This window comes from Oncorhynchus keta, chromosome 34 (assembly GCF_023373465.1).
Source record: "Oncorhynchus keta strain PuntledgeMale-10-30-2019 chromosome 34, Oket_V2, whole genome shotgun sequence".
Taxonomy (NCBI): domain Eukaryota; kingdom Metazoa; phylum Chordata; class Actinopteri; order Salmoniformes; family Salmonidae; genus Oncorhynchus; species Oncorhynchus keta.
In genome coordinates, this window is record NC_068454.1 from 41,803,016 (window position 1) to 41,820,020 (window position 17,005).

Sequence of the window (17,005 nt, forward strand, 5' to 3'; positions counted from 1 at the left end):
ATTATGGCAAGAACAGCTCAAATGAGCAAAGAGAAATGACAGTCCATCATTACTTTACTTTAAGACATGAAGGTCAGACAATCTTGAAAATGGCAAGAACATTGAAAGTTTCTTAAAGTGCAGTTGCAAAAACCATCAAGCGCTATGATGAAACTGGCTCTCATGAGGTCCGCCACAGGAAAGGAAGACCCAGAGTTACCTCTGCTGCAGAGGATAAGTTAATTAGAGTTACCAGCCTTAGAAATTGCAGCCCAAATAAATGCTTCACAGAGTTCAAGTAACAGAGACAGCGTGAATCAGGCCTTCATGGTCGAATTGCTGCAAAGAAACCACTACTAAAGGACACAAATAAGAAGAGACTTGCTTGGCCCAAGAAACACCAGCAATGGACATTAGACCGGTGGAAATCTGTCCTTTGGTCTGATGAGTCCAAGTTTGAGATTTTTGGTTCCAACCACTGTGTCTTTGTGAGACACAGAGTAGGTGAACGGATGATCTCCACGTGTGAGGTTCCCACCGTGAAGCATGGAGGAGGAGATGTGATGGTGTGGTGCTGTTTACACTGTCTGTGTTTTTTTTTATGATTCAAGGCACACTTAACCAGCATGGCTACCACAGCATTCTGCAGCGATACACCATCTCATTTGGTTTGCGCTTAGTGGGACAGTCATTTGTTTTTCAACAGGACAATGGCCCAACACACCTCAAAGCTGTGTAAGGGCTATTTGACCAAGAAGGAGAGTGATGGAGTGCTGCATCAGATGACCTGGCCTCCACAATTACCCGACCTCAACCCAATTGAGATGGTTTGGGATGAGTTGGACCTCAGAGTGAAGGAAAAGCGGCCAACACGTGCTCAACGCAGGAGGGAACTCCTTCAAGTCTGTTGGAAAATCAGCATCATGTTGTGGGGGTGCTTTCGCTGCAGGAAGGACTGGTGCACTTTACAACATAGATGGCATCATGAGGGGGGAAATTATGTGGATATATTGAAGCAACATCTGAAGACATCAGTCAGGAAGTTAAAGCTTGGTTGCAAATGGGTCTTCCAAATGGACAATGACCCCAAGCATACTTCCAAAGTTGTGGCAAAATGGCTTAAGGACAACAAAGTCAAGGTATTGGAGTGGCCATCACAAAGCCCTGACTTCAATTCTATGGAAAATGTGTGGGCAAAACTGAAAAAGCGTGTGTGAGCAAGGAGGCCTACAAATCTGACCCAGTTACACCAGCTCTGTCAGGAGGAATGGGCCAAAATTCACCCAAATTATTATGGGAAGCTTGTGGGAAAGCTACCGGAAACGTTTGACCCAAGTTAAACAATTTAAAGGCAATGCTACCAAATACTAATTGAGTGTATGTAAGCTTCTGACCCACTGGGAATGTGATGAAAGAAATAAAAGCTTAAATAAATCATTCTCTCTGCTGTTGATCTGACATTTCACATTCTTAAAATAAAGTGGTGATCCTAACGGATTTAAGACAGGGAAGTTTTACTGTGAAAAAATGTCAGGAATTGTGAAAAACTGAGTTTAAATGTATTTGGCTAAGGTGTATGTAAACTTCAGACTTCAACTGTTTAAAGCTATATAATATCAAGGACTTCATTGAGGGCCTAACTACTTTATAACTACTTTTAGGTGGTTCAACTTCCAAACAGTAAGTTGAGTAAATAATAATACACAGAAAATACCTGAATTTATAGGTAATGTCAAAATGTTTTCAAAACCGTGTAAGCTTTTGAAGTGCGGTCGATTTTTGGAGGCGTTTGCACTTTTGGGACTATTCCATTTGTTGCCTTGTATCGGTCAAACTAAATCCCCAGTGTGTTGCCCCACTGACATTTTTATTTTACATGAATGGTCTTTGCGACGAAATGGCTTTGGCACCCTGCTCTTAAATGCATCTAGTGGTCCATTGGGAGGGTTGAATAGCGTCGGGGGGGCCTAAGTATTTTCACAGGCTGTTGGCCACAGAAGCTCCTGATGCAGGAAACAGTCTTCCTGCTGGTCACTTCCCAAACAAAACAATGTAACCGTTAATAATAGGTTACTGTCCCAGAGGAACCTTGTCTATTTTACTTTAGCCTCCAACTAATAACACTTCCATCAGGTTAATATGAAGGAGATCTCTAATACCCTATACTTTCATCTCCCATAAATGTAATCTTAGCTCAGTTAGTTGAGTCAAATATTGTAGTAGAAGTAATCTTTATCTCCCTCGATCGGAACCTCCAAACAGTTGAATGCACATTGCTAATGAACCCAGGTTAGAAACAATTTCCTGTGCATGTCAACAGCTTTAGCCTTTAACCTCTCGAAATGAAAAAAACATCCTATCCAAACCAGTGAATCACCACGGAACATTTTTGACTCAAAATGTGTTGACCATTTTCTTCCTGAAAACACACGAGTTTTGAGTTTGAAACCATTGGTTTGTGTGATAATCAAGACGGATCTAAATGATTCAGTCTAAATTAGAGCATAATGATGATTATGATGATTGCATTCAACTGAATTGTGCTTCGGTCATACTAAACAAATAATTTCTGTATCATTTCAATATAATACATCGCTGATGCAATATCAAAGACATTGACTTTCAGATGGAGTATAAACATTAGTCTTTGATCAGTTGTATATAATCTCATATAGAGGTTTCCAAGTGGCAGTTAAGAAGCAGAAGTAGTGAGCCCAGCTGAACTCAATGGAGTGTGAATGGCCCAGTTCTCCCTCAGCTGAGTGGGACAATTAGCTCTTATGCTAATAGGTGGACCATTCCAATACAAGTCCAGCAGGAAAAGCACTTCTTATTTCATCCTGTTTTATTGTGAGTCAACTGTGAGAACCTAGACTAAAAAATAACCATAAACTTATGGGGGTGATTTACACCTTTTTTAAAGGTAAAGTTCATGGTAATGCCTCCTTGTTGGACTCTGGTGCAATGACTGTAACCACAACAATGCAGTGAAGCCCATTCAACATCTTAATTTACTACGGCATCCATTGTTGTTGGCTTCCTCCAGTCTCCAACTTGATCATCAGCCTTTCATCATTTCAAATGGATACATTCACTGTTCACATTTACCAATGGCTTACTATCAGTTAATGAGTCTGTCTGCTTATTTGTTCTGTTTCACTATCCATAGGCCTACATACTGTACATGAGCCATACTCAACAAGTGGACCACGGACTGGATCTGGACCCAGAACGGTGTCAATACGGCCCCGGGTCTCAAAAAAAAAAAAATGTTATACAGTATTTGATTTGTAATAGTAGAGGTGCAATGTCAACATTTGGTAGTGCATGAGTAGTTTTCCATTTGTCATCTCATTCACTGACAGACCTTAGAGATATTTATAACCTGTCAGAAATGTCCTGTTGATAAACTAGCCCATGTTAGCTAGCTAGGTAAATTAGTCTAGCCAGCTATCTAAATCTTGTAGTTATCAGACCAGATGACATGCCCTGGGGCCTTGACCCCATGGGGGCACCCATTGATTTTTGTGGAGTCACTCAGGTATCATATGAACACACATAAGAATTTGCAAAATGTGTGAAATTGCAGTAAATTAGCTTATAAAATGGCACATTTTCTCTGCCCCAAGACAAATGTGTAGAATTGCAGGAAATTAGCTTTAAAACTGCAAAATGCTATCTCCGCCCACAAGAGGGGTGTTAACAGTTTCGGGATAAATGCATTGTGAGGTGGGTGTTTGTTACTACGCCGATAAATGACAATATTCATCCGGACCTTTTGCCACCTAGGGAATGTGTGACTGGGCCTTCTTAAATAACAGTTGATCACCCCTGCTGTACATCTTCTTTTTTAAGTCCATGAAATGGAAATCATGTGTTCCCTATTGTATTATCATCACCAATATTGGATTGGAACGAAGACATCGGTCAGTCAGCATCTCTATTTGTGTACTCGTCCAGATAGATTGCTTTAAAATTTTGTAATTAAGTTGAAACACACTGGATCATTACAAAGCCACTACATTATTGGGGGAGGGGTTCAGTTTGTCTACCTAAACTAAACATACATTCTTTTCTTACTCCAGAACCAGCCATATGGGTGCTCGTCCTTCTGACTCGACCTCAAGAGCTTTTGTAGTGCCGCGGCTGCTTAAGATATAAAAGTGCACAGATGTTCTTGCAATTACAAGACTCTCTGGTCGGTCCTCCTCTTCAGTCAGATAAGGCCCCCGGGGGGACATTAGTCACTCATTTAGAGAGAAAAGGTTGAGAAAGCAATGAACACCATGGCCGTTACATGTAATTTATCCACATTTTATTTTAGAACACTTGAACAAAATAGCATTGACATTGAAATGATACAAACACTTAACAAAATAGTGAAATAATGATACAAAACATTCAGTGTGAGCGACAGCAATAAATAATATAACTTCTAATCACACAAGTTAAGTGCGAATGGGAAAAAGGCAAACGACTATCTACAAATATTTTAAACGAACAAATAGTATCCCTAAGCAGACATGATGAAGTATGACATGTCCCGTATTAGAACAATGTATCTTCTATGACAGTTCGCAAGGAATTGCGTCTGTAGCAGGATTGATATATACAGTTGACCAGTCAATGGACATCAGGCTCTGCCTGTAGATTAAATCTCCTTTGTACATAAAATTATTTTCTTGACAAGAACAAAAAAAAATGTAAGTGGCAACTACAAATAGAAAGAGCGTCTTTTTTGTTTTGGTGTCAAAACTGTACAAAATGTAGTTTGTCCCTGAAAAAGAAAGCTTAGTTTCAACCTGAGATTTAAAAGTCAAAGGATGGTGACTTTTAACTGCACAAGACACTTGAAGACTCGGATTCAGTGGATACAGATGAAATGGCTCCTCTTTTTTTAGTCAGTACTTTATGACTTGACCTACTGCTGACAGTCAGTGCATCTCGGGCAGATTTCTTGAACTTAACGCCCAGGAAAGCATAAAGGATGGGGTTGAGACAGCAATGAAAGTATGCCAGAGCCTCTGTGATTAAGAGCCAGGTCTGCAGACTCTGCTCCAGGGCACAGCTATGGGAGATCACATTGAGCAACATTAGGGTGTCCAGAAAGATCCCCACACAGTACGGCAGCCAGCAGCTGAAGAAGCACAGGATGAGGATTACGGTGGTCTTGAGAGCCTTCCTCTTCAACACTTGACCCTTGGCTCCCTGGGACAGCTTGGCAATGATGATGCAGTAGCAGGTGAGGATGACCAAACCAGGCAGGACAAAGCCCACCAGAATGTGCTGGAAACGGAACCCAGCCATCCAGTAGAAGCTATTCTTCTGGGGGTAGATGCGCTGGCAAATGGTTCTGGAGCCTCCATCCAGAGCTGTGGCAAACACTATGTCAGGCACAGTGAGAACAGCAGCAGGTAGCCATACTGCCACATAGATCCATCTTTCTGCAAGCAGCTTCCTCTTCCTGGTGGTTTGGCTGTTGGTGGCATGCACCACTGCCAGGTACCTGTCCACGCTGATGAAAGCCAGAATCAGAACACTGCTATACAGGTTGATGGTGTAGATCACATGCACAGTGGTACAGAGGAAGCCACCAAAGTACCAACTGCTGGCCGCATCCACTGCCCAGAAAGGTAGCGTGAAGACGAGTAGGAGGTCAGCCACAGAAAGATGGAGCCTGTATTTATCAGTCATCGTTTTGACCTTTTTCTGGTAGCCCATCACTGTCACTACCAGTCCATTTCCGACGATTCCAAGCAGAAAGATTATTCCATAAACTGTCGGTAAGAAGATCCTTTGAAAATCATCACCTCCGACTCTGTTGCACGGCTCCTCGAAACCCAACTCCAAGTCAAAATCCCCTGATTCTTCATAGCTTGTGTTGTCTAAAAATATGTGCTGCAAAAAAGAATTATAATAATTATAATATTATAATCGTTTACAATAAGTCTATTAAAAATAATAATTGGCTCTTTGTGAACATAATTAAAACTAAGTTAGTTATGACGGAATAGTTTAGGCCTATTATAAGTTTATATTTGTGTTATTTGAGAAACATTGATAAATTACTTCGAGAAAATAAAATGCATACCAAAATTGCGGCGAGTATACAGAAGTAATTTGAGAAACATAGCCCCGTTTGTTATATAGAACAATGTCTATATTAAAGCTATAGATACAATTTACTATAATTTTAAATAATGACTGAAATGGTAAACTCACTTCGACCTCGTAAAAAGTAGACATCGTGGCAACGCAGTGATGATGCAGGTTATCTCCGCGGGTCTGAATAACTTTAGTAACCTGAGAATTGAAATGCACCTAAATAGCTTACCCTCTTTGCGCTCCTCCGAAAGGCTCCTCCCAAACGCCTTGGCCGCGTGTGACACAATGTCGTTTTTAGGGTTCTCACAGAAGTGGCCGACGTAACTTGAATGCATAGATTAGTAACCTGAGGCTTGAAATGCACCTATAGACTAGGCTATGAGAAATCGACGCAGTAGCCCTTTTGCAATATTTAAACATTGGACAGATTGTACACATGGAGTGTTGAATGAGCCGTTAATTGGTATTGGAATCTCCGTGCACTTCAGTGGCGATTTTTAGCATGTACATCTTGGTGGGGTAAACTCGCAAACATGTTTTTTAGATGAATGCCAGCAAAACCTACTACACAACACAACACTAAATAATACATTAATTGGACTATAATGGTGACAAACGGTAGCCATAAACTGTACATAAAGCTGCCCCAACACCTTACCACTGCTACACCTTGCTACCAGCAAACAGTTAATTCAACCTCATTTACTGCCATTAAAAAAAACATAGCTGATATGACTGACTTGCTTAAACTAATGTGGTTTCTCTTGACAATTGAGATGTACAAACTATGGCATAAGGGGACGACGAGCGGATAAGAGGCGATCCGTAATTTCGTTTAAGGCATTAATGACCGAGCTAGGACGGACATAGTCAATATATATTACTATTTGTTCAGCACTTTTGAAATGTACAGCTACATAATTCAGAACATGGGCCGTTCTTACAGTATTCTCCCTGTACACCAAGTCAGAACCATATCACAAATAAAAGGGGGCTTTAAGCAGACAATGAAAGCACTTACAATATTTGATGATGACATTTCTCTAAAACAGCCTATAGGCTACATGTGCCCCACCAAATCAGAACAGTATGCTAAATTATGAGGGGAAAAGGGAGTACGCAAATTATTTGGGTGAGGCACATGGGCTACTAACAGCTTACTAGGCAACATACACTTAGTATTACTTTCTTAGCTACAGCAAACATATCTCCCTGGCATATTACATCATTTCTGCAGCAGCATACAATACATTTTTGGACTCATCTTCTTGTGCTGTGCTCACTTGAACAGTGGCACGGCGGTCCTTCATGGGCAAATTTTGTCATCGAATGTTGTCATCAAAGTCTGGCCTTCTCTGGACTTATGGTGCTCTCAAGACAACTGGGAACTCAGAAAAAAACAAGGTTGAATCATGACGTTAGTGATCCTCAGGTCGGAGCTCTAAAAAAAGAGGCCGGAGTTCCTGACTTGGAATTCTGAGTTGCATGACCGTTCAAAAAGGGGCTTGAATTTTCGAGCTCTCCCCGTAGATTTTGCTGTGACGTAGTGTCCCCATGAGTGACAGAACACTGAGCCAATCACAGCGCAACTAGAGAACATTACCAACCCCTATTCTCCGTATTTTCTCTTATTTCAGTTGAAGTAATCCCCAGCTAGTGTTGGGTAATGATGGGGAAGGTCACTATGATCTTTAGGTTAAAAAAGGGTTACTCAGTAACCAAGTAGCTGCAGCCTGTAGCATGCAGTTATCCTCCTTGAAATCTGAAATGACTGACCGATTGAATGAATCCACCCACTTTATCAGTTCAACGTATATTTGTGTTGTAAAGCAAGTGTTTTTATGTACCACACCAATTCCATCAGATGCAGAGTACAGACCAGCAGTTGATGTGAATAAGAGGAGATGAGGTAGCAGTATTGTTAGGAACTCAACTCTTTTAACTAACACATTTTTGGGCTCTGTTTCCTGTAGATCCTGAGGAGAGGGGCCAGAGAGAGAGAGAATGCCCACTGTAAAGGATTGGATGGAGTCCTCTTATCAAAGCCAGCCACTGGCAAACAGTTGTTTTTCTGTCCCTGTGGTTGAAGTGTGTGCTGATGGATTAAATGTAGAGTCAGTGACTTACTACATGTTAAGTAAAAAAAAAAAAAGCGATTGACTCCACTCAATGATGAATAAAGATTTAATTACAAAAGTATACCTTCATAAAATAACATTTATTGATTTAGAATACTCTTGGGGCCAATGCTGAGTTCAAAAACAATTTCTAGGGCTAATAGAGGGTAAATAAGACTGTTATAAAGACCTTTTGTGACTTCCGTACAAATGTTTACCCAACTATTCATTGCATTTTGTGCTCACTATCATGTTTTAGTAGATAATTCACTAATCTATGCATGGAACAAGATAAATTACTGTGAAATACATTAGTGTTGCTCACATTGTTTCGAGTGCATTTAAGAGACATTGAAACCATTTTCGTGAAGACCTTTTAAATGAGATCAATGTTCCTAAAGGTTATAGGAAAAAGTCTGCAGACCCCAGTGTAAGCAGCAGGAGCTTGCAGATAGCATTTAACAATCAGAATACAAAAGATCTGAGCTATTTAGAATACAAATCAGAAGTGTAAAGAGCAGTAAGAGGACTCTTTGGTCATGAATGGGTATTAAAATGAAGTAAGAATGAAGGAGAGATAAAGAGAAGAATGAGCCATGCCTTGGAGAGGTTGAGTCAACAATGGTTGTTTTCCAGTCAGAACTCATCCATGGCCCACAGCAAGTGAGCAAAGAGAACATTTTTATCATTGTTGAAGTGCTCAAATTATCACCTTCACTTTTTTATTACCGCATAGAAAATAAGATACCCCCTTTGTTGTTGAATCTGACTTTTGGGTTACCCCCTTCAGCCCAAAATAAAGGGTTTAAGTTAGCAAATATGATTTTTATCTCCCATCTGTTGGGCTCCTGAATGGTGCAGCGGTCTAAGGCACTGTATTTCAGTGCTAGAGGCGCCACTACAGACACCCTGGTTCAAATCCAGGCTGTATCACAATCGTCTGTGATTGGGAGTCCCATAAGGCGGCGCACAATTGGCCGGTGTAGGCCGTTATTGTAAATAAGAATTTGTTCTTAACTGACTTCCCCAGTTAAATAAAGAAAAATCTGAAAGGAATGCCAACTTGTTTCAGCATATTTAAATTTTAAAAAATCTACATTTTATTCATTGCACAAGATGGTTGTTCAATGGATATTTGTCTTGAATGCATAGTAGGCCCATTTGATTGCTACAAAAAATGAGTTGGAATGCAGTCTGGTTTACAGAGCATTTCATTTTCTCTCAGTGTATTATGTTCCCTTTGCCAACAGGTTGATTTAGCAACATAAAACATATTTCAAAGAGTTTTGTCGATTTTAATTTAAAATTTCACAGTCCAAGTCCTGATATTTGCATTGCCATACCTAAACAAAGAATCAAAGGAAGGCGAGCCCATCAATCTTCCTGTTGTCATGTGATTAAGCCTACAATAGTACGCATTTTGGATTGTTTTGTGCATAAATCTCAGTTGCATTGTTTGTTCCAATATGTCTGAACATAAAGGTATTCTCAGTATTCATATTAGAATGCACAACACCATTATCTGAAGTGATTTTACAGGGGTACTACTGCTCTTCGTCTGTGGAGTCTTGGGGGAAGGGAAGCTTTTTTTGCCAGCTTGTAGGAGGTAGTCAGGTTGAGCGATCCCTCATGCTTGTTTTTACCTGCTGCCTGTGCTTTTGTGCAAAGTTTGTCTCCTGTGAAGAGAGATACGGTGCATTATGGGGTTGCATCAATAGAACATGACACCTATGGAGAGAGGTTCAAATCTGGGACTTATCACTGCATGTCAACCATAAACAGTGGTGATGTAGACAATTAGTCATAAAAACAAACAGGTTTTGCTTTACATAACACTAAGTAGCTGGAGTTCATCAGAATTCATTCAATTCCTCATGAAATTGGCATTATTAAAAATCTTATCAAGCCTTTTCACACTCCATATTCTTAGCCCAAGACAAGACTGACCCTGGGATAGCTTAGCCTGTGTACACACAAACATTTGTTAACCATGGACTTAGTTTTTTGCCTGGCTACCCAAGGCCTTTTCACACTGCATTGTTCTTAGCCCAATGCTATCCTAGCCCCATGCTAGACAAGACCTGGAATAGTTTAGCCTGTGTTCACACAACCATTTGTTAACCCTGGGCTAAGGATTCACACTTTTATTCCAAAGACCTGGGCAAACGTGAACAAACACAACATGCGACCAACAAGCATTTCGCTACACTCGCATTAACATCTGCTAACCCACGTGTATGTGACCAATAACATTTGATTGGATTATATCTCTGACACGTGACCAATGTTATAAGTAATGAGACATGAGTTAGTAACACATTGCCTTTCGCTTCGAGCCTAGCATTTGATTTCCAACCCTGATGGTTTGTATAAACATTGCCGCCTCTGTCTGACCTCACAAACAATTGTTTCACTTTTGAAATTCAATTTCGCCCTACATCAGATAATTATGTGCACGAACGAGACAACTTCTCCGATTAAGGCGGAATCATGAAGCAATGTTATTATAATGGATATATCCAATAAAATGTCAATACAAAAGCTATGAAAACAGATGAAAATTGAGTGTTTGCCAGCCTGCACAGCAACCAATGTTTTTGCAAGGATGAAAGTATTTAGTTTTTTTGTCCTCAGATGGAAGGATGAAATCACGACTTGTTCGGGCGGCGTTCGGCGATCGACGTCACCGGCTTTCTAGCCGTCGCCGCTCCATTTTCAAGCATCCATTCGTTTTGTCTTGTTCCCTGCACACCTGGTTTTCATTCCCCAATCACACTACATGTATTTATTCCTCTGTTCCCCCCCCCCCTCATGTCTTTGTGTGAGATTGTTTCGTGTTACGTGGACACGCTAGTGCTGGTTTGCGGTTATTCCGTGTTGTATATTCACGAGGTATGTTTATTTGTCTGTACTTTATTATTATTGTGACTGTTTGCGAGTTTTTGCACTTTGGCATATTGGATGGAGGTTTCGACGCAATGGCGTCAGTCTGTTGGTTTTTTCCTGCCTAAATAAAACGTGCGCCTGTTCACAACTCTCTGCTCTCCTGCACCTGACTCCGCTCCCAGTACCCACTCCATTGACAAATAGTATGAATTTGCTTACCAAACTAACGTATAGAGCACATTACAGACATCACGAGCAAATGTTAATTAAGTGACAGTGCAGCTTGTTGTGATTGGACAGTGAACATTCAAGGCATTGTTTTTGACCTTGTTTCACACTTGCTATTTTGTGTTTCTGGGGCTAACCCCGAAAAGTCCGTGCTAACCCTGCACCGGAACAGGTCCAGCTAACCCTGGGCTAAGGGGGATGCTAGACCACTTTAGAATGTGCAAGTGTGAACACATGCTTAGCCCCAGGCTAAACTCTCCCTTAACCCTGAGCTGTGAATGAGCCTAATTATTCTTGTGTAGAAAAGTATTTCAGTACGCTTCCAGAAGGCATGTTTAAATACTTATGATTAAAGAAAGTCCTAAAAATGTGAACAATAGACCCACTATAGCGACAAAGGGTGTCCTTATCTTAGGAAGGCACCTTCAGAAACGTCCTACTTGGGGTGTGGGGTGACTGATTGGCTTTAGGAAAGTTCATCCAGGGGCATCATTGGTCATGATATCCTGGTTAGCAGGACTGTTGCAGTATCTGAATCACCTGTCAGGGGGAAAAAACTCTTGTGACGTTATGTTTTATCTTATTAAAGAAACATGTTAAGTGTACTTTATTCAGACAGTTGTACCACACCAAGTGGAGGCAGACAGGTGGAAGAAAAGGTAGGAAGGAAAGGCCTGGGGATTGAAGCCAGGGCTCCGGTGGGGAGAAGCATATGGGGAGTGTTCACTGCTCCACCGCAGGCTCCACATGTGAAGTTCAGGCTTGTCAATTGAGCAGATCACCCCCCCAAAAAAAAGAAACAATAAAAATCTAATCAAATGTTATTTGCCACTGGCGTCCGAATACAACAGGTGTAGACTTGCTTGCTTACGAGCCCTTCCCAACAAAGCAGTTAAAAAATAATGGTAAGAATACTAACACGAGGAATAAAATGCACAAGAATGGAGTGTTACAGGGGGTACCAGTACCAGATCAACGTGCAGAGGTATGAGGTATTTGAGGTAGGTATTACATGAAGGCAGGGCAAAAGGACTAGGCATCAGGATAGATTATAATACAGTGGCTTGCGAAAGAATTCACCCCTCTTGGCATTTTTCCTATTTTGCTGCCTTACAACCTGGGATTAAAATATATTTTTGGTGGGTTTCTCATTTGATTTAAACATGCTTACCACTTTGAAAATGCAAATTGTTTTGTGAAAAACAAGACCCCCCAAAAAAAAAAAAAAAAAAATTGAATGTGCATAACTATTCAACCCCCCAAAGTCAATACTTTGTAGAGCCACTTCTTACAGCAATTACAGCTGCAAGTTTCTTGGGGTGTGTCTCTATAAGCTTGGCACATCTAGCCACTGGGACTTTTGCCCATTCTTCAAGGCAAAACTGCTACAACGTCTTCAAGTTGGAATGGGTTCCGCTGGTGTACAGCAATTAAGTCATACCACAGATTATCAATTAGATTGAGTTCTGGGCTTTGACGAGGCCGTTCAAAGACATGTAAATGTTTCCCCTTAAACCACTCGAGTGTTGCTTTAGCAGTATGCTTAGGGTCACTGTCCTGCTGGAAGGTGAACCTCCATCCCAGTCTCAAATCTCTGGAAGACTGAAACATGTTTCCCTGTATTTAGCATCATCCATTCCTTCAATTCTGACCAGTTTCCCAGTCCCTGCTGATGGAAAAACATCCCCACAGCATGATGGTGTTCTCGGGTGATGAGAGGTGTTGGGTTTTTGCCAGACAGCGTTTTCCTTGATGGCCAAAAAGCAGAATTTTTGTCTCATCTGACCACTGGCCTTCTTCCGTTTGTTTGGGGAATCTCCCACATGCCTTTTGGCAAACACCAAACGTGTTTGCTTATTTTTTTCTTTAAGCAATAGCTTTTTTTCTGGCCACTCTTCTGTAAAGCCCAGCTCTGTGGAGTGTGGGCTTAAAGTGGTCCTATGGACAGATATAGGGGCCTTTCAGAACAGGTGTATATATACTGAGATCATGTGACACTTAAATTGCACACAAGTGGACTTTATTTAACTAATTATGTGACTTCTGAAGGTAATTGGTTGCACCAGATCTTATTTAGGGGCTCCATAGCAAAGGGGGTGAATACATAATGTGTGCAAGCACCATTTTTCCATGTTTTTTTTTTGTTGCATTTTTTTAAACAAGTTATTTTTTTAACTTCACTTCACCAATTTGGGCTATTTTGTGTATGTCTATTACAGGAAATCCCCCCAAAAATCAATTTAAATTACAGGTTGTAATGCAACAAAATAGGAAAAATGCAAAGGGGGATTCATATTTTTGCAAGGCACTGTATTAGTAAAATAAAGAACAGAGTAGCAGCAGTATATGATGTCTGTATGTGTATGTGTGTGGGTTTTGTGTGAGAGTGTCAGTGTAGTGTGTGTGAGTGTGTACATAGTGTGTATATATAGTATTTTGAGTGTGCATCGAATCAGTGCAAGATAGGGTCAATGCAGATAGTTTGGGTAACCATTAATGAACTATTTAGAAGTCTTATGGCTTGGGGGTAGAAGCTGTCTCTGAGCCTGTTGGTCCGAGAGTTGATGCTCCAGTACCGTTTGCTGGATGATAGCAGAGTGAACAATCTATTGCTTGGGTGGCTGGAGTCTTTGGAAATTATTCGGGGCTTTCCTCTGCAGTGGTGTAAAATACTTAAGTAAAAGTACAATAAAGTACTACTTAAGACGTTTTTTTGGGGTATCTGTACTTTACTTTACTATTTATATTGTTGGCAACTTTTACTGTTACTCCAATACATTCCTATAGAAAATAATGTACTTTTACTCCATACATTTTCCCTGACACCAAAAAGTAGGCCTACTTGTTACTTTTTGAATGCTTAGCAGGACAGGACAATAGTCCAATTCATGCACTTATCAAGAGAACATCCCTGTCATCCCTACAGACTCTGATCTAGCGGACTCATTAAACACAAATACTTCATTTTTTATTATGTTACAGTGTGCCCCTGGCTATACTTTAAATAATTTAACTGTTGATGTGGATGGGACCGTGCTCTCCCCTCTTGCTCCTGTAGTCCATGATCAGTTCTTTGGTCTGACTGACGTTGAGGGAGAGGTTGTTGTCATGGCACCACACGGCCAAGACTCTGACCTCCTCCCTGTAGGCTGTCTCATCGCCGTTGGTGATCAGGCTTATCACCATCGTGTCGTCAGCAAACTTGATGATGGTGTTGAAGTCATGCGTGGCCATGCAGTTGTGTATGAACAGGGAGTAGAGGAGGGGACTAAACAGTGGGGCCCCCGTGTTGAGGGTCAGGTTGTCGCAGGTGTTGTTGCCCACCCTCAGCACCTGGGGCTGTCCCGTCAGGGAGTCCAGAGTCCAGTTACAGAATGCAGTGTGGAGCGTAATAGTGATTGCGTCATCTGTGGATCTATTGGGGCGGTATTCAAATTGGAGTGGGTCCAGGGTATCTGAGATGATGGTGTTGATGTGAGCCATGACTAGCCTTTCAAAGCATTTCATGGCTACAGATGTGAGTGCTACGGGGCGACAGTCATTAAAACAGGTTACTTTGGCGTCCTTGGGAACAGGGACTATGGTAGTCTGCTTGAAACATGTAGGTATGACAGACTGTGTCAGGGAGAAGAAAAAAATGTCAGTGAAGACACTTGCTAGCTGGTTAGTGGATGCTCTGAGTACTCGTCCTGGTAATCCGTCGGCCTTGTGAATGTTAACCTGTTTAAAGGTCTTACTCACATGATTATGGGGGGCGTAATCACACAGTCGTCCGGTATAGCTGGTGCTTTAATGCATGATTCAGTGTTGCTTGCCTCGAAGCAAGCATAGAAGAAATTTAGCTCATCTGGTAGGATTGCGTCACTGGGCAGCTCGCGGCTGGGTTTCCCTTTGTAATCCATAATAGTTTGCACGCCTTGCCACATCCAACGAGCATCAGAGCCAGTGTAGTATGATTCGATCTTAGCCCTGTATTGACTCTTTGCCTGTTATGGTTCATCGCAGGGCGTAGCAAGGATTTCTTATAAGCTTCCGGATTAGAGTCCCGCTCGATCAAAGCGGCAGCTCTAGCCTTTAGCGCAGTGCAGATGTTGCCTGTAATCCATGACTTCTGGTTGGAACATGTGCGTACTGTTACTGTGGGGACGACCTCGTCGATGAACTTATTAATGAAGCCCGTGACTGATGTGGTAAACTCCTCAATGCCATCGAATGAATCCCAGAACATATTCCAGTCTGTGCTAGCGAAACAGTCCTGTAGTTTAGCATCCAATTGAGATTGCGTCATCAGCGGATCTGTTGGGGCAGTATGCGAATTGGAGTGGGTCCAGGGTGTCTGGGATGATGGTGTTGATTGTGTGTCATGACCAGCCTTTCAAAGCACTTCATAATCACAGATGTGAGTGCTACAGGGCGATAGTCATTTAGGCAGGTTACCTTTGAGTTCTTGGGTACAGGAACAATGGTGGTACAGCTTGAAACATGTTGGGATTACAGACTGGTACACGGAGAGATTGAAAATGTCTGTGAAGACGCTTGCCAGATAGTCTGCATATGTTTTAAGAACACTGTATTCTGCTGTTTTATGAACAACACCCTTTTTGTGTAAGATCTCTACATAGAGTAATGCCACTCAAACTTGTGTAAACAAAAATAGATTTTTGGTTACACCACCTGTTTAGGGTGAGGCCTGTCTATATAATGCTTACAAGCCAATTCCTTGTTGCTGCTGGCTCTGGAACAGCCAGACAGACTCTTGGGTGATATTTACAGCTCATTGGTAATAAACCTAACACACGCGGAGTAACTCATTGTTGAAAAGTATTTTATTATTGTATTTTTCTGTGCTAGCAGTTGCCTACATCAGAACAGGCAGTGAACGTACAAGTGATGACTGTCCATCCTTTACTACATGCTTATATAAGCGGTCATTAGCTCTTCTCATACAGAAATATAAAGAGACCTGTATAAAGTCAGCAAACACAACTTTCTCTCTAAAGGCGGGTGAAACAGGAAGTGGTAGGTTTTGGAACATCTCTACCCTGCTGACGTGTGCCCTGACACGGGTTCACTCAGTAGTAGAAATTTGAAAAAAGACACAAGCCAATAAAAATGTAAATGGGTGAAACTTCCCTTGGGGCTGTTGGGGAAATGCATATCCAATTGGCTCAGAGCCCAAGTACAAGCCACAAGAGTGGGTGAGAAACACAATGTTATGTTGTACAAGGGAAGGGTGTTTTTTTCTGTGTGTCCATGATAAATGCAACACGGGTTCCCTTTCCTTTGCTCCTAACGGCTAAATTGTGGTTTGCTGTGTGCAATAGCCTTAACAATAATTCAGAGAAGGCGCCAAGTCTTTTTTTTTGGAGATCTCTGATACTGTATGTACAGTTTATACTATTTACACAGACCTGATGCGCTAACCGTTTTTCATGCAGGCCTACACTTTTCGATGTAATCAGAAGTTTCAGTGGTTGATACAATCATTCTAAATGTGGATCTTTTTTTTGTGAGAACTGTTTTGTGTGTCAATGTTCAATGAAAGACAGGTGATTTAGCATATCATTCAATAGATCCCATTCAGTCGGAATGCTCCTCCTTCAGTGCTCCTCTTTCCATGGGCAGGAGGAGAGCTCTTTGCGGCACCTATTCATGACAGAAGGCACTGAAAGGGATCACCACAGGCTGCC

General features: G+C 41.4%; 1 protein-coding gene across 1 annotated transcript; it reads right to left on the reverse strand.

The window, feature by feature from the left end:
• Window positions 1–4,277: 4,277 nt before the first annotated feature.
• LOC118367152 (C-X-C chemokine receptor type 4-like) lies at window positions 4,278–6,352 on the reverse strand. Its single transcript, XM_035750245.2, has 2 exons — window positions 6,202–6,352; window positions 4,278–5,877 (listed from the first exon to the last, which is right to left on the reverse strand). The coding sequence occupies exons 1-2, from the start codon at window positions 6,223–6,225 to the stop codon at window positions 4,813–4,815; spliced, it is 1,089 nt and encodes a 362-aa protein (XP_035606138.1). The 5' UTR covers window positions 6,226–6,352; the 3' UTR covers window positions 4,278–4,812.
• Window positions 6,353–17,005: the final 10,653 nt, after the last annotated feature.

What these genes read in the sequence shown, in the direction of transcription:
- LOC118367152 (XM_035750245.2), bottom strand. Translation starts at nt 6,225, where the DNA reads ATGTCTACTTTTTACGAGGTCGAA. An exon ending in CTACTTTTTACGAGGTCGAA is followed by an intron (nt 5,878 to 6,201) that starts GTGAGTTTACCA and finishes TCTTTTTTGCAG; the next exon opens with CACATATTTTTAGACAACAC.